Source organism: Rana temporaria, chromosome 2 (assembly GCF_905171775.1).
Source record: "Rana temporaria chromosome 2, aRanTem1.1, whole genome shotgun sequence".
NCBI lineage: Eukaryota > Metazoa > Chordata > Amphibia > Anura > Ranidae > Rana > Rana temporaria.
In genome coordinates, this window is record NC_053490.1 from 514,912,311 (window position 1) to 514,936,881 (window position 24,571).

The 24,571-nt window shown below is 45.2% G+C and overlaps 1 protein-coding gene across 5 annotated transcripts in view; it reads left to right on the plus strand.

Moving 5' to 3' along the window:
* LOC120927972 (bromodomain and WD repeat-containing protein 1-like) overlaps window positions 1-24,571 on the plus strand; it is a 209,478-nt gene that overhangs the window by 176,126 nt on the left and 8,781 nt on the right. For 4 of the 5 annotated variants that reach the window (XM_040339002.1, XM_040339004.1, XM_040339001.1 and 1 more), the window contains exons 40-41: window positions 16,853-16,961; window positions 19,825-19,871. The exons of the other annotated variant lie outside the window; for it this stretch is intronic. In XM_040339002.1, coding sequence (XP_040194936.1) covers window positions 16,853-16,961; window positions 19,825-19,871 — 156 coding nt within the window. The remainder of the gene's footprint in view (window positions 1-16,852; window positions 16,962-19,824; window positions 19,872-24,571) is intronic. 5 annotated transcript variants of the gene reach the window in all.

A 24,571-nucleotide genomic window follows, 5' to 3' on the forward strand; every position in this document is an offset into this window, starting at 1 on the left:
AAAAAAATATAACCGTTACAACCCCTTTAAAGCTCTAGTAGTTAATGCTGGATGTTAACAGATTAGTGACAGGTATGCTCTAGAGCAGGGGGTCTCCAAACTGCGGCCATGGCGCTGGATGTGGCCTTTTGCTTGACTTAATGCGGCCCTTGGGGCATTATTCCATCCAATTTTAAATGGGGCATAATTATTCTTGCTGACACAAATGGGGCACTATTCCTCCAACTGACACCATCAATTCTTTCCATTAACACCAGCGATGGGGCACTAGTCTTTCCACTGTCACCACTGGACATGTTTTACTCCCAATGGCCTTAGTCTGGCCCCCCCAAAGTCTGAAGGACCGTAAACTGGCCCTTTGTTTAGAAAGTTTGGAGACCCCTGCTCTAGAGCAGTGGTTCTCAACTCCTGTCCTCAGGACCTACTAACAGGCCAGATTTTAAGTATTTGCTTGAGATGCAGACTAAAATACTGCAATCACGGAGCAGCAAATAAGATCACATATTTCAGTTATCTTGCAAACCTGGCCTGTTTGTGGGTCCTGAGAACCACTGATTTAAAGTCATGATCTGAGTTATTGGGTGCTGTTGTCTTCCCTCTGCCCCCATGCATTATTGTACCAGTTCAGTTAATAAAAGGCTCTCTACCATTCAGGTATAGCTGAAGGCACATAACATACATGCTCATCTACAAATCACTCAGATGATGATAACTTTAAATTAACAGAAAAAGGGGCTCTGGGTAATGTTTTATAATTGCACTTGCTCTACACATCACCAGCCAGGACAGCCTATATTCCACAACAAATACATATGGAGTGATTGGCTCTCAGTACGGGAAGCCTGTCAATGTTGGTTTTATGTGGATCTTTCAGCATCTAGAATAAGTGAAATGGGAAAGCTATACAATGGGGTTTATTTACTAAAACTGGAGAGTGCACAATCTGGTGCAGCTCTGTATAGAAAGGATTTAGCGTCCAGGTTTTTTTTTTTTTTCCTTCAAAGCCTAATTGAACAAGCTGATTGGATACGATGCAGAGTGGCACCAGATTTTGCACACTCCAATTTTAGTAAAACAATCCCCAAATGATGCCATTAAGCCTCCCTTACTTAAGCCCCTTAACCCACTAGTTTTATTAATTAACCTCTAATCCCTAAAAAAAATAAAAATAAACAAAACCCTTAATGATTGAATATAATTCTACTCCTAACCTGTTCTGTCAAACTCGATGACGTCTCCTGGCTTTGTGCTATCAAGTCCTGCTCAAACAAATCTTCAGTGTGCATTTTTTTTTTTAAATATACAGAGGTATCTTGAATTACGAACATAATTCGTTCCAGAAGAATGCTTGTAATCCAAAGCACTCGTATATCAAAGCGCGTTTGGAATATAAATAATGTAATGGAAACTCAGATAATCCCCTCCAGTGGCACTGCTTGTGTATGTATGCAGTACCGCATGTTGCCAGAGGTGGGGGGCATCGGAGACATTTGTAAACAGACACTTGGGAACGGAGGGTTTCCAAGTGTCACCAGTGCCCCCGCACCTCTGGCCAAATGTGGTACTGTACACCCCAGAGGCTTGAATCCTGCTCGTTTTGCAAGACAACACTCGCAAACCGAGTCAGGATTTAAAATAATATATATATATTCGCTATTGTGAAATGCTTGTAAACTGTGTTACTTGCAATCCGAGGTATTACTGTATCCTGTACAAGAGACACAAGAAGCATTTCTCATTGTGGTTAACAAACGAATATCTTAACTGCCTGTCTGCTCTTTGAGGAAATCTTGGAACATGTTGAAAAATGATTGATAGAAGAATTAGGAAATGGTGTCTGGGAAGGTTTTCCTTTATCCAGGTCATCATGGTTCAGCTGGTAGTAGTCGGTCACATTCAACTGGACTTGTTTTCTGTAATGTTGAAGGCTAAGAATGTTGTTTGGAGAAGGAGAAAAAAAAAATGTCTTCACCATTACAAAACAAGTTCTGCTGAACACAAATAACGACTACTAGCTCTAATAGGATTGTTTCTTCAGAGAAATTGAACTTTCAACTGGGTGATAAAAACCTGTGCTGTGTAGAGGGGGAGAACATTTTACAGTTGGCTATGAGACTTTTCCCGAAAAGCTCTTCACGATCTGTGCAGATGAATTGAATGCAAAACAAAGACACATGAAGACTATTTTTCGACTCTACATCCCATTCTCTAAACCCCTCAGCCAAGGGATGTGGTCTCCATGTCCTTGTCTTAATTTGCTAGTAAGGTCACTTTGTGGACAACCTACAGCACTGGCTGAATATCATGACTTTGTGGTAGAGGTAAAACACTTCCCTTATCCCTCCAACATAACATTCATCAAAGGAGTGGATTGTGGGACAACCATAAATAGTATTGCCAGTTACCTGAATACGTCAACATTTTTGTCTTTTAGATCTTCCAAGAAACCAACAGCAATTTGCGTTGAGTAATATATTTCCATCACACATGACACAAACCTTTATTTTGGGGGGGGCTTCATGACATTCGTAGTTTACCTCTATAGATTTGTTTTAAAAATAATAATCGGATTATTTCTAAAAGCCGTACAGTTTAAACTGTTTCTTTAACAGGAATAAGCATCTAGTCTACATCATGCCATTGTTGCCCTCGTTTTAAAGGGCTGGTGTGTGTGTGAACCCTCCATCCAATTTAAAGGATCTTGTCACAAATGCCCCTACCCCCTGGGAAACCTGGCTTCTCTTGTCCCTCAGAAGTGACCCCTGGACTGTATCGCTTCCAGTGATGTGCTAGTATGGCCGCATCTGGGCTGCCTCTGTTGGAAATTTGATTGCTCATTAGAGTCCCCTTGCTGCATGTTAAACTGAAATATACATGCGTACACAGTGTTTTTCTTTGAATTACCAGCCCTGAAAATGTCAATTTGCACTGTTTGCTGTTTGGGACACTTCAGTATGGATGTACACTGTGAGTGTGAATGGAGGTATTCTTAATTGCTATTTGATTCATATTGAAAAGTGTTTTCTGCTACAGATTAAAGTTATGTGCAATTTCAAGTGTTGTGTCTTATTTGTTACCCCTTTATGTGGAACCCTTGGCAGACTGTAAGAAAAACAAATGTATGTAGTTATTCAATATTAAGTGGCAGGAGAGCTGGGATGAGGATTCCGGAGCTCATCCTACACAGCCGCTACAACAACAACCACACAGTGCAGTCCACCAAGAAATAGTTTTGCTCTCTGACGTTTCTTCCTCTGAAAGCCATTGAGGCCTGTCCTGCTCAATTCATTGGTCGAATCTCAAGACTTTTCCATTTAGAAATCAGATTGGTAAAGACTTTCCCAATCGGAAACCTCCAGGCGAAGGTCTAGTCCGCCCCTAGACGGTTTCCCCTCTAGGAAGGGCACCTGTAGGCACAAGACTACAGTGCCTCTCATGAAATCCAGCCTTGCTTTGCAGGGCTGAGAAACACGGAGATTGTTTCCCATTTACAGTGCTCTGTGTTTAATGTCACAGTCGATCAGCAGGTCCCGGCCGTGAATCGTTGGCTGTCACTGTGTGCAAACAATGGGGGTTGGGTTGGGGGAGTGCATGCACCCGCCCTAAACCTGGAAGTAGGCAGCTTCGTCAGCCTGCAGCCGACGCAGTGCGGGCAGGCAGTAAGTGGATATAAAAATAATAGTTGCCTCACATGATCATTAACCCTTTCATTATTTAAACAAAAAGAAGCCCCGATCAACCTCCCACAGGAGTACAGTATGGTGACACTGAACTACTCTGATGAAAATATGTCAAAAAAATGTTGAATAAAAAAAAATCTTCTTTTTTTTTTTTTATACATACTGTCATCATCACCCCTACACCAATCATATGACTATGTACTGCACTGGTGAAAGTATGTAAAGAAAAAACTTGTTAAAAACAAAAAATTACAAGTTCAAAAAACTTTGTATTATGCTGACATTTTACTTTACATTTTGCCATTTACTTTGTATTGTCCTGACATTTTAAGAGTCTTAAGAAATTAGGCCATTGGTACATAAGGATCGATCATTTTTCAAATACACTGTAAATACCATAGTTTGTAGATGTTATACATTTTACACTTATTGGTATTTTTATATATATATATATATATATTACCAAATACATGAAGAAGAATAAATTTTCGCCTAAATTTAGGAAGAAACCTCATTATTTTGGGTATGTTTTATAACAGAAAGTTTAAAATATTGGTATTTTTTTCCCCCAAAATTTTCAGTGTTTTTTTAGTTTACAAAGCAAAAAGAAAAACAGAGGTGATCAAATAATACTAAAAAGCTCTATTTGTATGATAAAACTATAAAAATTACGTTTGTGTACAGTATTGCATGACTGTGCAATTACCAGTTAAAGTAGTACAGTGCTGAATAGCAAAAATTGGCCTGGTCATGAAGAGGGTAAAACCTTCCTGAGGTCAAGTAGTTAAACAAAATGTGAAAAAAAAAAGCACTATGTAAAGGTACAAGTAACCCCTGTCTTTTCTTGTTTTATGGGACTGGTCCCATCCAGAGTCCAGATGGTGGGCATACCTTCAAAGGGGTCTTCAGGGTCTGGGTGTCATAGGAATGGACCATGGCTCTGTACCTGGACCTGAATAGCACCCTGTGGTTAACTTGCATGTTGTTGTACCAAGGTGAGCACCAAACGGGCTCCAGTCCGTGCCACCGGTCTGGTTCTGGGTACAGAAACTGATAATGAACCATTAGGCAATAAGCAATAAAATTTTGAAAGAAGTGTCTGTTAAAAAAAAAAAGATGGAAAACTGATGAAAAATAGAGAAATAAAAAAAAAAAATCTTCTCAAAGGGGGAGATGTGGTCCATCACCTAAGAACACATCCTTTATGGAGTGAACATGGTTATAAGGACACACTGTCAGTAAAGCAAAGGAGTGTCCATTCACCTAAAACTAACCACAAATAACTCATAAGAATCTATTCCTGAGTCCTCAAAAATGGAACTTTCACTTTTTGGAATCCTTATCCCCTCCGATGTCACATTTGGCATCTTTCAGGGGGGAGGAGGGAACAGATACCTGTATAATACAGCTATTTGCTCCCACTTCCTGGCATAGATCACCTCTGTGATTGAGGTGACCTACGCCACTTCCAGCGCCTATTCTGTCCTCCGCCGCTGTCTTCTAGGAGACACACAGGTCCCAGAGGACAGCAGGGACCGGTGGGGAAGCGCAATGCGACTCACGCATGTGCAGTGATTCCCTCACCGAGGATGACGGCCAATAAAGTACATGTGCGTGTAAAGCAGGGGTTCCCAACCAGTGGCCCGTGGAGCCCTCCGATGTGGCCCGCGACCTCCTGCTCTGGGATGGTGGGTTGACAAGCCCAGATTGCAGGTTGCCTACCTGCCATGCCAGAGCAATCAGTGTTGTGAAAGAAGCCAGTGGTAGATAAAGCAAGCAGCTGCGGAGCAGAGCCACATAAGCCAATGCTTCCTGTATAGCCCCAACTCCTATGATAGATGGAGTGATACCCAATGCACTCTGCCTGGGACAGCAAGTTTATTACTAAAATCACAGTGTATATATGGACATATCTGTTCTGCAGTGGTTACTGGGCTGTTTTCAAACTGATCTGCAGGTGTAGTGCAGTGCACCTGCGGCTTACCTGCACTGAGCCATAGACTTCTGGTTAAACCTGTGAGTTTGGTGCACTTTCAGAAACTGCACCACACCTGTAGGCTATAATAGAATTCTATTGCAAAGTGCAGCTAACCCGCAGGAAAGCCACAGGTGCACTGTGCTGCACCCACGGCGTGGGTAGACCGCAGACCACCAGTGTTTAAAGTAGCCATAGGCCCCTTTAACATGATCCGTCTGACCCAATTGAACCCTTCATTAACCTCTATGGAGCGTCAGATGTCACACTGGTGTCTGTTTACACCTGCCTACCTCCAATTCGATCTGCTAAAAAAAAAAAAACTGAATTTGTCCCCATCCATTTGATTGGATCAGAGGGCCCATAGAGAAGAGTGGGCTGTGTCTTAAGATTCTTGAAGCAGATAAGAACAAGAATAACTTTCAGGGTTTAAACTCTGGAGTCTCGTACACACGGGCCAGAATCTCATCAGGAAAAAATTGATGTTTATCCTGATGAGATTCTTGTCAAGAATCTCTTGCCCCGCAGCCCGCACCACCGCCCCCTCCGATATACCCCTACAATGGGTTGAGAGCTTCAAATACCTTGGGGTGGTGATCTCGAGGCAGGCTTCAGATTTTTTGCCCCTAAATCTATCCCCTGTGGTTCAGGAGACACGGCTAAGACTGAAGGCGTGGGAGTTACTTCCCTTATCATTGCTCGGTCGGATAAATCTCATAAAAATGAAAATCCTGCCCAAATTTATTTACTTACTCCGTCAGTCTCCGCAGTGGATTCCTAAATCCTTTTTCACCCGGCTGCATAGCCTCTTCGCCTCCTTTATCTGGGGGACCCAGTCCCCCAGGTACGGATGGTCAACGCTAACACGCCCGTCCTCCCAGGGAGGACTGGCGTGCCCTGACCTACATAAATATTTCCTGGCCGCCCAACTAGTTACAGCTGCCTGGTGGCTTACTCCCCATACGACAAACCCCGCCACCATGGTTGAGGCAGCGGTGGTAAAATCGTTGGAAGCGCTGAAATTTTTGCTTTTTTGCGGTCCCAAGGCCCCATACTCATTGACCCCCTCCATGCGCACCACGCTTCGTGCTTGGGGGGCGGGACTTAGGATTGAAAGATTCCCTAAAAATGCACTCTCTCCAGCTGCCCCCTTATGGTTGAACCCCACCCTTGAGCACATTTACAAATTGCCTGAACCCCACGCTTGGACCAAATTTGGTGTAAAAACAATGGCCCAGGTGGTCTCCAATCAGTCTCTGGCCCCACTCCCCAAACTGATTTCGGACTTTAACATCCCGCGGAGTTATTTTTTTTAGATATTTACAACTCTCCCATGCCTTCGGTCATCAATTCTCCCCCTCAGATCGTCCAGTCCTCATTAGAGACCCTCCTCAGGTCAGGGTGTGCAGACAAACCCACCTCGCGACTGTACTCTCACTTAATAATGACCTCCCTCCCTACTCTGGAAAAACTCAGGAACAAATGGCTACACGACATTCCTGACTTTGACAATGACGACTGGGACGACATATGGGACTTCCCTTTCAGATCCCTGGTCTCCCTGCGAGACCGACTAATACAGTTCAAGATGGCTCACCGCGCATACTTTACCCCGCACAGGTTGCACAAAATGAACCCCGCCTCCTCCCCGGGGTGTTGGCGTTGTGGTACAGTACCAGGTGACTTTACCCACATTTTTTGGACCTGCCCAGCCATTGTCGATTACTGGAAGGAGATATTACGGGTCATTACACAGATCACCACTATATCGCTTCAACCCTCCATAGAAGTGTGTATATTAGGTCTCATAGAACAACTGATTCCCACTGTGGCAGGTCGCACTCTGGTCGGGTTGCTTCTCTTTTATGCCCGCAAGGCCATAGCCCTTAGCTGGCGTAAACCTACTCCCCCTGCTCTCTCCCTGTGGAAGCAATTGGTCAACAACAGCCTGCCTCTTTCCAAAGATTGCTATGCTAATAGGGGTTGCCCTCAAAAATATGATAAGGTTTGGTCCAAATGGCTGGCGGATCCTTCCACAGCCACAGACCCAAACTCCACTTAATTCTTTGTTCCCTGCTGTTGCATAGGATTCTATGACTGTAATATATCATGTGTCTCTGAGCTGCAGGGGTTTTTTTGTCCCCCCTTTTGTTTTTTGTTTTGCTCGGAGTTGTCCTTCTACCCGTGAATGATGGCCCGCTGAGACCATTGTGATGACTTGAGCTCCCCACCCTATTTTATGTGACCAGATTGCCTCGAATCATATTTCTGTACGTGCCTTAGTCAATTTTTTTCATGACCAATGTCTGTTGTTTTCTTTTTTTCTGTTGAATGTTTTAAAATTCAATAAACAGATTTACAAAAAAAAAAAGAATCTCTTGCCGCCCGAGTGTACAGACACTCTTTTCAAAAGAACCGCCGTTCTTTTGAAAGGCAAGAACGCGGCGACGTCATCGCGTACGGCGAGCATGCACTCGTCACATTCAATGCCGTCGCCGCCATCTTGCTGCACCCTACCCATGCCTAGCAAGCTACCGCGCATGCGTCAGTCATTTTGAGCATGCGCGTGTTTCCACGGCGACAGGTAAGTATACCCACTCTCGGGTTTTTCGGCAGGAAAACACTGTCGAGAATCACGATGAGAAAATAGAGAGCAGGTTCTCTATTTTTCTCGTCGAGATTTTAGGTAGTTTTCTTGACGAGAAACCTGAAAGCCTCGTACACACGCACGGTATACTCGGCAACAAAGCTCTGCCAGCAGTTTTCTTGCTGGTTCTTGCCGAGTAAACAGAGCGTGTGTACGAGGCTTTACTTGGTAAATATGCAAAGGGTATGCAATGCAAAGGTTATGCAATGCAAAGAAAATCACAATAAGTCAAACAGCAGTAACCAGTAGGTCGTAAAAAAGAACCTATGAAAAAACCTAACCTGGATCCCAAGGACCCAACTCACCGCCGCCCCATAACAGGCCTAAATATTCTCTCCAAGATAATGGAGAAAGTGGTGGTACAACAGCTGCAACAGCATCTGGATACCCACAATCTACTGGATCCATTACAATCAGGCTTCCGTCCCGGACACGGGACAGAAACGGCCTTACTCAAAATATGGGACGATGCCCTCGAGGCCGCAGACGAGGGAGAATCCTGTCTCCTGGTTCTGCTGGACCTAAGCGCAGCCTTTGACACGGTAGACCACAAAATGTTACTGATGCGACTGGCCGAGGTAGCCAGAATCGCAGAAGGTGATTTACCATGGTTTTCCTCCTTTCTTGAAAACCGATCACAAACAGTGAAACTGGGATCTTTCACGTCGGAAAAACGCACAGTGCCATGTGGAGTCCCCCAAGGATCCCCCCTGTCACCGGTGCTGTTCAACATCTATCTCCGTCCTCTCTTTGATATTATCAGTAGCCAAGAACTACTTTATCACTCTTATGCAGACGATACGCAACTGTATTTTCGCATCTGCAACAAAAAGGATCATCATCTCAGTTTAGAGAAATGTCTCTCTTCGATAGAAAACTGGATGACTAAGAGTTATCTTAAACTAAACAGTTCCAAAACAGAACTTCTCCTGTTTCACGCCAGCCGAAAGAGTCAACTGGCAACAACCTGGACACCACCGCCCATTCTGGGCCAAATCATCACCCCTAGCTCCAAAGTCAAAAGTCTAGGAGTCATTTTTGACACCTTCATGACAATGGACGCACAAATAGGGTCAGTAGTCAGCGGATCGCACCATTTGTTGCGCCTACTACGCAGACTTATTCCATTTATCCCCAAAGAAGACGTAGCAGTCGTGGTGGGAACAATTGTGAATTCCAGACTGGACTATGCAAATGCCCTCTACCTCGGGCTCCCAAAGTACCAAATCGCTCGTCTGCAAGTCGTACAGAATACGGCCGCCAGACTGGTGACTGGGAAAAGGACATGGGAATTAATCTCACCTTCGCTGAGAACCCTTCACTGGCTGCCAGTAAAAGACAGAATTGTATTTAAAGCACTCTGCCTGACACATAAGTGCATCCATGGGAAGGCTCCACAATATCTTTGCGACAAGATAGAACCTCACAATTCTAATCGCGTTCTGCGATCCACTGACCAAAATCTGGTCAAGGTTCCAAAAACCAAATACAAGTCCAAAGGAGAAAGAAGGTTTGCTTTTCAAGGTCCGAGACTATGGAACGCTTTACCAACCAGCGTTCGGTTGGAGGAAAACCACCTGACTTTCAGAAGACGGATTAAAACTCTGCTCTTTTGATGTCATGAGACACGAAACATCAAGCGCCCAGAGGCGATTCAGTTAGCATGTGCCGCGCTATATAAGTTTTTCATTCATTCATTCATTCATGAGCGCAGGTATAAAAGGGAGGAGAATGACCTTTTATGTCAGACTGCTCCCTTCAAATCCGGGCCCAACAAAATTTCTGGCACAATTATAAAACAAGCTACAAGAAATGCAATACTTAATCTCTGAGTAGAGTTCCCCTTAATGTGTGCAGAGTCCGTTAAGTAGGGGGAGAAGAGTGATATAGATGTTCAGTGTCTTCAGCTACTGTAGCTCCACAGGGGCCCAGAAGGATTGCTGTGCATTGGTGGCCAGCAACAAAAAAATAGCATGTGCAAATTTTTGGCCTTTTTGAGGCATTAATGTAAAGAGTTGGAATAAAGGTGTCTGCATGTAGTGTATTTGTATGGTGCACACAAGATGGGCTTTTGCCCACTCACCAAACCTGATTATACCAAGGCTCAAGGTAATAGGATGTCCCCGAAACAGGCTCCTGAAGAATCTGCAAACAGTGAAGGATGACTGGCCGTGCACCTGGAGATGCTGGTATTCCACTGTAACTGTACCCGTGACGATGAGATTGACCTCCGACAGTCACTTGGCCGATTAGGAGCTGGCAATGGTGGATCTGCTGGCTCACTCTCTGAACACTCGGCATGTCCTCTAGGTTACGCACCTGCTTGCGTCCCCTCTCTCAATTGACGGCTGTGGTCCCAAAAATAAGACTCCTGCCCGGCAGGGCCCGTACAAGGGGTGGACAGGAGGGGCGGCGCAATGGTTTATTGCAGGGATGGGGTGGCACCCTAAGGGAAAGGGGGCACAGTTTGGCAACTTTGCCTTGAGCGCTGGATGACCGCCACTGCTACCCGGACCAGGATATTTATGCCCTCACCCAGCATTGCTCTCTCTCCCAGCTGACTGGAACTTGTAGTCTACAGCAGTCTGGCTCCAATGCAAATCTTGGCTCCTCAGACCACACATCCCATGATCCCTTGCTTTTATCTGTGGTCTCTGCTTGCTCTGTATTCAAAACCGCCCACAGTACATTTACATCATTACTTTGACGTTAAATACTGTTATTATGGCAGCAGCTAGCTGCCAAAACCCCAGTATTTCTTTGTTTTTCTGCGTCTTATAAAAGTGGTCCTGGTGGCGGATTCCCCACAGGATCACTTTTAGAGGTGACCCCCCAGCCACTTCCCAGTCAGCCGATCTGAGCTGGCGGGTGCCTGAGCAGGAATCCGAGTGAGGGTAAGATATACCCCACTTTGAAGTATGTTCTTGGAGGACGGGAGCAACGTTCGACGTCACTTCTGCCTTTTAGCCTTAAAGGGATGATTTTTTTTCACACTGAAGCGTTTTTACAGTGTTTTAGCGCATTTTTAAAGCATCGCCTATGGACGCTTTTAAGTACTGAACTTTGTCGCCATCCCACGAGCGTGCGTTTAAAGTATGGCATATTGGGTATCTATTTACTCGGCTTAACCACTTCCCGACGGCCGTACGACTATTGACGGCCGCGGGGTGGTTCTAAATCTCTGAGCCGCCGTCAATTGACGGCAGCTCCTTTGCTCGTTCCCCGCGCGCGCTTCCGAGCGCGCAGCGGGGAACTGCTGTGCTGGCCGTGACCCTTGGACACAGCCAATCACAGATGGCCGTGAACGGCCAATCGGAGCGGCCGTTTCCTAGGCGATCTGTGCGGCCAATGAGAGATGATCTCGTATGTTTACATATGAGATCATCTCTCATTCGCGGCTCTCGCAGACAGCGGTGCTGTCAGGGGAGAGAGGAGACGGATCTGTGTCTCTTGTACATAGAGACACAGATCGGTCACCCCCCCCCAGTCACCCCCCTTCCCCCACAGTTAGAACACTAATTAGGGTACACATTTAACCCCTTCCTCACCCCCTAGTGTTAACCCCTTCCCTGCCGGTCACATTTATACAGTAATTAGTGCATATTTATAGCACTGATTGCAGTATAAATATGAATGGCGCCAAAAATGTGTCAAAAGTGTCCGATGTGTCCGCCATAACGTCGCAGTCGCAAAAAAAATCGAAGATCGCCGCCATTACTAGTAAAAAAATAAATAATAAAAAAATAATAATTCTGTCCCTTATTTTGTAGGCGCTCTAACTTTTGCGCAAACCAGTCGCTTATTGCGATTTTTTTTTTTTACTAAAAATATGTAGAATACGTATCGGCCTAGACTGAGGATAAAAAATGTTTTTTTTTTTTTTTAAATTGAGCCATTTATTACAGCAACAAGTAAAACATTTTTATTTTTTTTTCAAAATTGTCGCTCTATTTTTGTTTATAGCGCAAAAAATAAAATCCGCAAAGGTGATCAAATACCACCAAAAGAAAGCTCTATTTGTGGGAAAAAAAGGACGTCAATTTTGTTTGGGAGCCACGTCGCACGACCGCGCAATTGTCGGTTAAAGCGACGCAGTGCTGAATCGCAAAAAGTCCTCTGGGCAGGAAGGGGGTTTAAGTGCCCAGTAAGGAAGTGGTTAACATCATGCTTCACATTATACTAAAGAAATTGGGCTAACTTTACTGTTTTGTTTTCATTTTAAAAAAAAAATGTATTTTTTCCAAAAGAAATTGCGTTTGAAAGACTGCTGCACAAATACCATGTGACGTAAAATATTGCAATCTGAGCTGTAGTCTCTGTTTGCTCTGCATTCAGGAGATGATGACACTGGACCTGCAGTGCACTTGTAGTGCAAAGTGGATTTGCGTTTAGTAAATAATCCCAAAGTGTCCAGGCTGAGCACTAGCAGGAAACCGGCTCATTGCAGCTGGTGTTACAGAATGCAATTACTAGACAATTCAGGAGTACTGCCAGGCACCTGTAGCAATAAAAGATTACATCTAATGGACATTTGGAGTATGGTTTTAAATAATTAAATACATTCATGGATTTATAGTTACTTTGATCCTTTAGATGTGTGGCTCTGAAGGGAAATCTACTGTAGATCCATCACTGATGGGTCCCTTAGAAACGTGAATATGACAGGGGTGGGGACAGTGCCATCTTAAGAGCATTATAGGCCCCCGGGCAATACAGTGCACTGGGGCCCTGTCTACACAATCACGCACGAGAATTTACTGACAAAAATTATGAAATTTACTGGCAGAACCACATTTTATTACCGGCACTGCAACAAAAAGTACCTAAAATTACAGTTTTACAAATGTCTTCATTGACATTGAAGATTAGGTTACTATAACCCAGCCTGCTCAGAGTTTCCTCTTACATCAGAGTCTGCAGGATTCCCCCTTACAGTGAAAGGGAACTCTTATGTAAAGGGGAACGCTGCAGATCATGATGTAATGGGGAACTCTGATGTGGAGGGGGGCTCTGGTGACCAGAGACTACCTTATATCAGAGTCCACTGCTTTCTCTTTACATCAGTTCCCACTTACATCAGGGTCCTAAGACGGATTTCCCCCTTCCACTGTAAGGGGGAATCCTGCAGACTCTGATGTAAAGGGGAACACCAGGAACTCTGATGTGTGGGGCACTCTGGTGACCAGAGACCACCCTCCGTAGAGTAAATACACTAGGGTAAAGGGGGGGGTCACTAATATTTTTGTATTCACTCCCCCCTTACATCAGCAACCACCTGCCCCTTGACGGGCCTGGCAGTGCTATCACTGACCTCCTCTCAGGTGCAACATGCATGGCTCAGTCAGATGGCTCCAGCTTGGCTGCTCTGGTTTTATCCTACAGTCTCCTCGTGTCTGACTTCTCCCATGACCCCCATCCTGGCGACACTCCCACTCTTGACTCCTCTCCAGACTCTCCCTCAGAGACTGTAGACACGATACAGTTCTACAGTTCTGACCCGCCGCTCTCCACCATTTTTTACTGGGGTCACTGGGCAGCCGATGGGGGGCCCCCCAGGCAAGTGGGGCCCCCGGGCAACTGCCCAGCGTGCCCAATGGAAAAGACAGCCCTGGGTGGGGAGGGGTGTTAAAAAGTAAGTATGGGATTGTTTTATCTTCTTAATCATGCTAATGTAGCAAGGTCTCTGGCCTCCTTCAATCTAATGAGAACCTCCAATCGTGCCTGCTTGCTCCCGGAGTCCTATCTCACGATGTGTGTCTCCTGAGGTCTCTCTTATCTGTTCCGTCACCCCCCTTCCTGTCAATCACCCCTCCTCTCTGTCAGCCCCCCTCCTTTCTGTCAGCCCTTTCTCACCTCCCTCCCCCCACCTCTTTCCCTCCTCAGGAGGTGGGGACCCCATGAGGTAGGCTGTACGGGTCCCCAATAATTGCTAACAGCAGCCCTGTGAGTGAGTGCACCAGTTCGGATGTGTCTTGCCGACACACTTCTCCCCAAGGCCCCCCACACAATGGAAGGAAGGAAAATAGCACTACAGTAGAGGAGCTCCACCCCCAAACTCTAGCTCCCACACTTCCTGGATTGAAGCGGCTCTCGGTTAGGCAGTCTAATGGGGGTCTTTGGGGCAGGGGACACTGATGGGTGGGTTCCCTGATCTAATCGAGGGGGGGGGGGGGGCTGACATAAGGGAAGGGGAGTCTGTGGGGAGGGAGGAGCTGACTGCTGGTGAGCAATTAGATCAGCAGTCGAGACCCCCCATTATATCAGCAGCACCCCCCCCCCCACCTTAGAGACCTCTATTTGATAAGTGGAACTCCTCTTATATCAGCACCCCCTCTAGAGACCCACATTAGATCAGTGTGTCCTTATATCACCCCCCTCCTTAGAAACACCCATTATATCACAGTCCCCTTATATCAGCACCCCCCTTAGAGACTGGTCTCTAAAGAGAATCGGATATATGGGACTCTGATCTAAAAAAATAAAAAAAGACACCTCAAAAAAAAGTTTTTTTTTTTTAAAACAGTGCAGTGCAACCTCCCCCTATAAATATATGTAATTCAAATGTGAAAAAATAATTGTGAATGACGGTGGAAACCCCAAAGGATAATCCAAGTATTAGTTGTGCTGCATTTTCTCGCGATCGTCTCACGGAGAGGAATAACAGGGAAATGCTAATGTTAACAAGCATTTCCCCGTTCTTCCTAGTGACAAGACACTGATCACAGCTCCCTGTAATCGGGAGCGGTGATCAGTGTTGTGTCACACATAGCCCATCCCCCCTACAGTTAGAACACATCCCTAGGATACACTTAACCCCTTCCTTGCCCCCTACTGGTTAACCCCTTCACTGCCAGTCACATTTACACAGTAATAAGTGCATTTTTATAGCACTGTTCGCTGTATAAATGTGAATGGTCCCTAAATGGCGCCAAATGTTTCCGCCATAATGTTGCAGTCACAATAAAAATCGCTGATCGCCGCCATTACTAGTAAAATAAAAATGCCATAAAACTATCCCCTATTTTGTAGAAGCCATAACTTTAATGCAAACCAATCAATAAACGCTTATTGCGATTTTTTTTTTGTTTACCAAAAATATGTAGAAGAATACATATCGACCTAAACTGAGGAAAACATTTTTTTTATATATTTTTTGGGGGATATTTATTATAGCAAAATGTTAAAAATATTGCATTTCTTTCAAAATTGTCGCTCTATTTTTGTTCATAGCACAAAAAATAAAAACCGCAGAGGTGATCAAATACCACCAAAAGAAAGCGCTATTTGTGGGGGAAAAAAGGACATCAATATTTTAGGAGCCACGTCGCACGACCGCGCAATTGTCTGTTGAAGCGGAAGTTGAAGTGCTTTGGTCTTTGGCCAGCCAAATGGTCTGGGGCTTAAAGAGGAGTTCCACCCAAAATTGCAAACTTCTGCTTAAACTACTCCTCGCCCCCTTAGGCCTCGTACACACGACCAGACATGTCCGATGAAAACGGTCCACGGACCGTTTTCATCGGACATGTCTGCTGGGTGAATTTGGTCTGATGTGTGTACACACCATCAGACCAAATTCCCCGTGGACAGAGAACGCGGTGACGTAGACGACACCGACGTTCTCTGACGCGGAAGGTCAATGCTTCCACGCATGCGTCGAATCAATTCTACGCATGCGCGGGATTTCGGGCCAGCGGACATGTCCGATGAGTCGTACTGACCATCGGACATGTCCGACGGACAGGCTTCCAGCGGACAAGTTACTTAGCTTGAAAATAAACTTTTGTCCGCTGGAAACCTGTCCGCTAGGCCGGAAAACTGTCCGGTCGGCCCTACACACGGTCGGACATGTCCGCGGAAACTGGTCCGCGGACCAGTTTCAGCAGACATGTTCGGTCGTGTGTACGAGGACTCGCTTGCCACATGGCATGTAATTTTTTTTTGGGGGGGGGGGAGAGAGGGGGCTTCAGTAGGAGTGGGACTTCCTGTCCCACTTCCGCCCAGGGACCGCTTAGGCGATACGTCATATCGCCTTTTGGCGGCCCCTCCCTGTAGGCGATCACCTGGGACACGTGACAGGTCCCAGGCGATCGCCTGTCCACTCAGATAGCGCAGCACCGCTCGTGCATGCGCAGTGAGTGCCCGGTCGAGAAGCCGAAAGCTGTCACGGCCGGGTGCCCACAGTTGGAAGGGAGGCGCTGGACAGTGGAGCAGGTAAGTGTATGTTTATTAAAAGCCATTAGCTATGCTTTTGTAGCTGCTGACTTTTAATAAACATAAAATAAGGCTGGAACTCCCCTTTAAGTGGTTAAACATAATCTCTAGATACTTGTGGCAGTAGAAGAGTAAAAGTGAGTATTTAGACACTGGTATATGTAAAAGGGGCTGCATGGGCACTTGTGGAAGTGAAGGGTCTACCCAGCATCTTTAGACCTTCCTAGCAGCGAAGGGGTTAAATGGAACTTCAAAAACGTTGTGGCAGTGAAGTGGTGACAGAGAAATTTGAGCCCGCCCCCACAGGGGAATGTTACTTTGTTTCACTTTCGTTTCTAGGAAAAAGAGACTGCGTAGCTGTGGGAGGAGTAGGAGGAGTAACGCCATATAAAAGACATCAGATCAGAAGTCCTCATTCTGCACTGGGATTAAGGCGCTGTCCTCGGCGGTGAGTACCACTCGCACTGTACAGATGTACAACCAGTGATTAGCATTGTTGCTCTGGTATGATGACAGCAAGAACATATCTATTGGGACAGTGGAGGGAGCAATGATGATTTGCAAAGTGCAGTAGCAATTGATCTCATTTCACTTCTTATCAGTCCAGAGCGGTAACAACTATTAAAGTGGTTGTAAACCCAACCACACAACTTTCACCTACAGGTACGCCTAGATTAAGGCTTACCTGTAGGTGCAAGAAATATCTTCTTTACCTACATGGTTAAAGCGGGAGTTCACCTGAAATTTTTTTTTTAACCTTAGATTGATGCTTATTTTGTCAAGGGGAATCGGGTAGTTTTTTTAAAATCGAAGCAGTACTTACCGTTTTAGAGAGCGATCTTCTCCGCCACTTCCGGGTATGGTCTTCGGGACTGGGCGTTCCTATTTGATTGACAGGCTTCCGACGGTCGCATCTATCGCGTCAGGAGTAGCCGAACGTCGGTGCGGCTCTATACGGCGCCTGCGCACCGACGTTCGGCTGCTTTCGGAAAATCGTGACGCGATGAATGTGACCGTCTGAAGCCTGTCAATCAAATAGGAACGCCCAGTCCCGCAGCCCATACCCGGAAGCGGCGGAGAAGATCGCTCTCTAAAAAGGTAAGTACTGCTTCGATTTAAAAAAAACTACCCGATTCCCCTTGACAAAATGAGCATGAATCTAATGTTAAAAATTTACTTTTCGGGTGAACCTCCACTTTAAGGAGATATTTTCACAAAAACGGGCACCGATGCCCTGTAGACAATGGCACAGGTGCACTGAGCATGCCATTTTTGTGAATGGTACATTCGGGGGTTAAAGGGGTTGTAAAGGTAAACGTTTTTTTACCTTAACTACTTAAGATCCGCGCTATAGACGAAATACGTCCGCAGCGCGGCTCTCAAGTGCCAAGTGGCCGTTTAAACACGGCCTTGTATGTGCATTACCCGCGCGCGCCACTGGGTGGCGCGCGGCGGGTAAAAACTGTCCCGGCGCATCGCCGAAGACCCGATGCGTGTACCTGGCGGCCGCGATGTCCGCCGGGTACACGCGATCGTCGGTGACACGGCAGGTGACAGCAGGGACGTGGAGCTCTGTGTGTAAACACAGAGCTCCACGTGCTGTCAGAGGAGAGGAGACCGATCTGTGTCTCTTGTACATAGAGACACAGATCGGTCACCGCCCCCAGTCACCCCCCTCCCCCCACACAGTTAGAACACACCCAGGCTACACAGTTAACCCCTTCCTCACCCCCTAGTGTTAACCCCTTCACTGCCAGTCACATTTATACAGTAATTCGTGCATTTTTATAGCACTGATCGCTGTATAAATGTGAATGGCGCCAAATTTGTGTCAAAAGTGTCCGATACGTCCGCCGCAATATCCCAGTCCCAATAAAAATCGCAGATCGCCGCCATTACTAGTAAAAAAAAAAATAATAAAAAAAATCATAATTCTGTTCCCCATTTTGTAGGCGCTATAACTTTTGCGCAAACCAGTCGCTTATTGCGATTTTTTTTTTTTTTTTTACAAAAATACGTCGAAAAATACGTATCGGCCTTAACTGAGAAAAAAAATAGTTTTTTTAAAAAAAAATTGGGATATTTATTATAGCAACAAGTAAAAAAAATATATATTTTTTTTAAATTGTTGCTCTTTTTTTGTTTATAGCGCAAAAAATAAAAACCGCAGAGGTGATCAAATACCACCAAAATAAAGCTCTATTTGTGGGGAAAAAAGGACGCCAATTTTGTTTGGGAGCCACGTCGCACGACCGCGCAATTGTCAGTTAAAGCGACGCAGTGCCGGACGCTGAGATTTCGCCTGGGAACGAAGGGGGTTTATGTGCCCAGTAAGCAAGTGGTTAATGCATCCTATGCATTAAGGTAAAAAAACATCTAACAGCGGAGCCCCCCCCCCCCCCGTTTTACTTACCTAACCGTTCGAAAGTCCCAGGTGTGTGCTTGTCATCCTGTTCGGTTCCCAGCCTGGCCGTTAATTGGCTAGGCTGGGCGGATTGATAGCAGCGCAGCCATTGGCTGGCGCTGCTGTCAATCACAGCGGATAACACGGCGCGCCGGGGGGGCGAGGCCGAGTGTGAGGGGGGGCGAGGCTATGGCCGCCGCTGTATCACGGGAGCGCGCTCGCAAAAGCTTTCCACCATGCGAGGGAGCTCGCATGAACGTGGAAAGCTTTTGCGAGGAGGAGCCAAGACAGCCGCCGAGGGACCCCAGAAGACAGGATTTGGGGCCACTTTGTGCAAAACGAGCTGCACAGTGGAGGTAAGTATAACATGTTTGTTATTTTAAAAAAAAAATCTGCCTTTAGTGTTCCTTTAATGCCGTATTTCCGAGCATGCGCGGGGATCTGCCGGTCCCAAGCGCATGCGCGGGAGTGACGTCATCGCCGCTCTGGCCAATCACAGCGCCGGAGCGGCGAAAACAGGAAGAAGATGGCAGCGGCGTAGGGCACGGAGGAGAACTTCGGGGGCTGCGATCTCAGGTAAGTCAATCACAATGAGCATACTAGCTCATTATGTTTTCGTTTTTTTTTTCACCCAATTTAAAATGGAAATCATTTGTGCATAGATATAAAAAAAACATTACACACCCCCTTTATATATATAAAAGTGATCTTATTCCCTCAGCTGCATATGAGCTGGGGGGAGGAGAAACAGCAGTAAACTGATCTTCCCAGTGAAAGGCTGTGCGGGGGATTTATATGGCAAATCTCCTCTTGCTCTTGAACAGTTTAACACGTTTTCAACTCATTATTAAATCATGTCCTGCAAAATCATTCCATTTGTAACCTTCACACATTTTCTTCTTATCAGGTCGGCATACTCCAAAATGAAAACTGGTGCGTCAGATGTAGTGGAAGGTAAGGTGCTCCATGTATCGGAAATATGTTTTGAAGGGCTTCTATGCAGGATCCCGAGAACTAAAATGTAATATCTTGGAGCTTATCAGTCCCTAGATGTGGTGGCTTCATTAGTTTTACTTTTTTTCTTTAGTTTCACCTGGCAATTCTGCCAGTAATACACTTCCTGTCCTAGGGTGACAACGCTCACTGATTGTACTACCCGAGTTCCCAACCTGCTACATGAGGGCCACGTACACTCACCGGCCGCTTTATTAGGTACACCTTGCTAGTACCGGGTTGGACCCCCTTTTGCCTTCAGAACTGCCTTCATTCTTCGTGGCATAGATTCCACAAGGTGTTGGAAAAGTTCCTCAGAGATTTTGGTCCATAGTGACATGATGGCATCATGCAGTTGCTGCAGATTTGTCGGCTGCTCATTCATGATGCGAATGTCCACACATCCCAATGGAGCTCTATTGGATGAGATCTGGTGAGTGTGGAGGCCATTGGAGTACAGGGACCTCATTGTCCAGTGGTGAGATGATTGGAGCTTTGTGACATGGTACATTATCCTGCTGGAAGGAGCCATCAGAAGATGGGGACACTGTAGTCATAAAGGGATGGACATGGTCAGCAACAATACTCAGGTAGGTCATGGTGTTTAAACAATACACAATCGGTACTAAGGAACCCAAAGTATGCAGAGAAAATATCCCCCACAACCATTACACCACCACCAGCAGTCTGAACCGTTGATACAAGGCAGGATGGATCCATGCTTTCATGTTGTTTACGCCAAATTCTGACCCGACCATCTGAATGTCACAGCTGAAATCGAGACTCATCAGACTAGGCAATGTTTTTCCAATCTTCTATTGTCCAATTTTGGTGATCCTGTGTGAATCGTAGCCTCAGTTTCCTGTTCTTAGTTGACAGGAGTGGCCCCCGGTGTGGTCTTCTGCTGCTGTAGCCTATCTGCTTTAAGGTTCTATGTGTAGGGTGTTCAGAGATGGTATTCTGCATACCTTGGTTTTAACGAGTGGTTAATTCAGTTGCTGTTGCCTTTCTATCATCTGGAACCAGTCTGCCCATTCTCCTCTGACCTCTGACATCAACGAGGCATTTTCCTCCACACACCTGCCACTCACTGGATATTTTCTCTTTTCCCCACCATTCTCTGTAAACTCAAGCGATGATTGTGTGTAAAAATCCCAGTAGATCAGCAGTTTTTGAAATACTCAGACCAGCCCGTCTGGCACCAACAACGATGCCACGTTCAAAGTCACTTAAATCCCCTTTCTTTACCATTCTGATGCTCAGTTTGAACATTTCAGCAAGTCATCACCACGTCAAGATGCCTAAATGCATTGAGTTTCTGCCATGTGATTGGCTGATTAGCAATTTGTGTTACCAAGCAATTGAACAGATGTGCCCAATAAAGTGATATGATTTACCAGCTAAATGGATTGGTTTATTTTTTCCTCATATGGCCACCATGTTATTTTAAGGTGTGCAGTCAGGGGGTAGAGGGTGTACTGGGAAACCAAGACCAAGCCTATTTTTTTTACCACCCCCTGACTGCAAGTGTAAATAAACCCTGAGGCCGCGTACACACGGTCGAACATGTCCGCTGAAACTGGTCCGCGGACATGTCCGACCATGTGTACGGCCTAGTGGACAGGTTTCTAGCGGACTAAAGTTTCTTAGCAAGCTAAGAAACTTGTCCGCTGGAAACATGTCCGTCAGACATGTCCGATGGTTAGTACACCTAATCGGACATGTCCTGTAACCAGCGTCCGGAAATCCCGCGCATGCGTCAAATTGATTAGACGCATGCGTGGAAGCATTGCACTTCCGTGTTTGAGAACGTTGGTGTCTTCTACGTCACCGCGTTCTCTGTCCGCTGGGATTTTGGTCTGATGGTGTGTACACACATCAGACCAAAAGCTCCCAGGAGACATGTCCGATGAAAACGGTCCGCGGACCGTTTTCATCGGACATGTCTCCTCGTGTGTACGGGGCCTAAGTCCTAGTTCAGATAAACGCGCATAATTTCAAAGCTGCACTTCAGTCTGACTTCGGGGGTGACTTGAAAGACATCTGTGTGGATTTATGTACAGATGTCTATTGAAATCACCCCCAAAATCGACAGAAGCAGTGCAGGAACTACTTTTGTAAATTGGTGCAGCGTCGCTACCTAATATATTCTGCATATACAGTAAAACCTTGGTTTGTGAGCATAATTCGTTCCAGAAACATGCTTGTAATCCAAAGCACTTGTATATCAAAGCATTTTTTTTACAGAATATAAAAGAGAAGAGAGGCGCCTCTTATGCCGCGTACACACCATCACTTTATGTGATGAAAAAAAATGACGTTTTTAAAAACGTCACTTTAATTGACTGTGTGTGGGGGAAAACGTTGTTTTATGTCTTGTAAAAAACGACCAAAAAAAATTGAAGCATGCTTCAATTTTATGTGTCGTTTTTCAAAAGTGCACTTTTTACTTCACAGAAATTGACCGTGTGTAGCAAAAAACGTCGTTTTCTAAGACATTTTTTCATCCACGCATGCCCAGAAGCTACTTATGAAGCAAGCTTCAATGGTAAAACCTGGTGAACGTAACCTCACTTTGCAAGAACATTGTGAGAAAAACGATGGTGTGTAGGCAACTTCGTCTTTGAAAATTGAAGTTTCAAAAACGTCATTTTTTACTTCACAGAAAGTGTCGTTTTTTTTCATCACATAAAGTGATGGTGTGTATGCGGCATAAGTGTATCAATATGTTGCTAAATGTTGTACCTTCATTAAATGTAACCATATTGCTACACTTAGAGGCTCCCCACTTATTTTTTTATACTCAGTTGTGACATGACGCTGCTCTTATATCAAGACATAATTTAAAAAAAATTAAGCTTGTCCTGCAACACGCTCTCAAACCAAGGTTTTACTGTACTGTATTTCTTGGCAGAGAACAACTACCGTTGTTACCATGCTCCTAAAGCAGGGGTCTCAAACTCAAATTACCTGAGGGCCACAAGACAAGTTTTCATATGCCATGGGGGGCCGCATGCAAACTTTCAAACTTCAAAAACAACAGCACTGGTGTCAGCGAGCGCATTATTACCCCCAGCACTGGTGTCAGCGAGCGCATTATTACCACCAGCACTGGTGTCAACGAGCGCATTATTACCACCAGCACTGGTGTAAGTCAGGGTTTGACAAATTTGCTTGGAATCTAGGAGCCAGCTAAAAAAGTTAGGAGCCAGAAAACGCACCCCGTCCCGACGAGCTTGCGCGCAGAAGCGAACACATACGTGAGCAGCGCCCGCATATGTAAACAGTGTTCAAACCACACATGTGAGGTATTGCCGCGATTGGTAGAGTGAGAGCAATAATTCTAGCTCCTCTGTAACTTAAAACATGCAACATGTAGATTTTTTTAAACGTCGCCTATGGAGATTTTAAAGGGTAAAAAAGTTTGTCGGCATTCCACAAGCGGACACAATTTTGAAGCGTGACATGTTGGGTATGAATTTACTCGGCGTAACATTATCTTTCATAATATTAAAAAAAATGGGGATAACTTTACTGTTGTCTTATTTTTTTATTAAAAAAAGTGTAATTTTTTCCCAAAAAAGTGCGCTTGTAAGACCGCTGCGCAAATACGGCGTAACAGAAAGTATTGCAATGATCGCTATTTTATTCTCTAGGGTGTTAGGATAAAAAATATATATAATGTTTGGGGGTTCTAATTAGAGGAAAGAATATGGCAGTGAAAATAGTGTAAAATGACATTAGAATTGCTGTTTAACTTGTAATGCTTAACTTGTAATACCAACGGCCACCACCAGATGGTGCCAGCTCACATCTGGTGGTAATAACTTGTAATACCAACGGCTCACCACCAGATGGCACCAGCTCAAAAAAAAAATTTTTTTTTTTTTATTTTTTTGCTCCCCTCACTTCCACCCTGCCTGAGGGCCATTTATAACTGGTCCGCGGGCCGCAAATGGCCCGCGGGCCGGTACTTTGAGACCACTGTCCTAAAGTCTCTCACTCAATGAATAGAATTAATTTCAAATGCATCAACATGTACATGATACATTGATACAATTGATACATTTGATATACACTTGAAATAAATTCTAGACAATACACAAGATAATTTGAGAAGTTTTGAGATATATATATATATATATATATACCCCTATATATATATATAGGGGTAGATTCAGATAGAATGGTCTATCTGTCCACCCGGCGTAACGTATCTCAGATACGTTACGCCGCCGTAATTTAGGGCGCAAGTTCTGTATTCAGAAACAACTTGCGCCCTTGGTTACGGCGGCGTAACGTATCTGTGTCAGCGTAAGCCCGCCTAATTCAAATGTGGATGATGTGGGCGTGTTTTATGTATATTAACTGTGACCCCGCGTACTTGATGTTTTTTTACAAACAGCGCATGCGCCGTTCGTGAAAAAATCCCAGTGCGCATGCTCGAAATTCCGCCGCAAATCGTCATTGCTTTCGACGTGAACGTAAATTACGTCCAGCCCTATTCGTGAACGACTTACGCAAACGACGTAAAATTTTCAAAACTCGACGCGGGAACAACGGCCATACTTAACATAGGATACGCCTCATATAGCAGGGGTAACTATACGCCGAAAAAAGCCTAACGTAAACAACGTTTCTGAATCGGCGTATCTAGCATA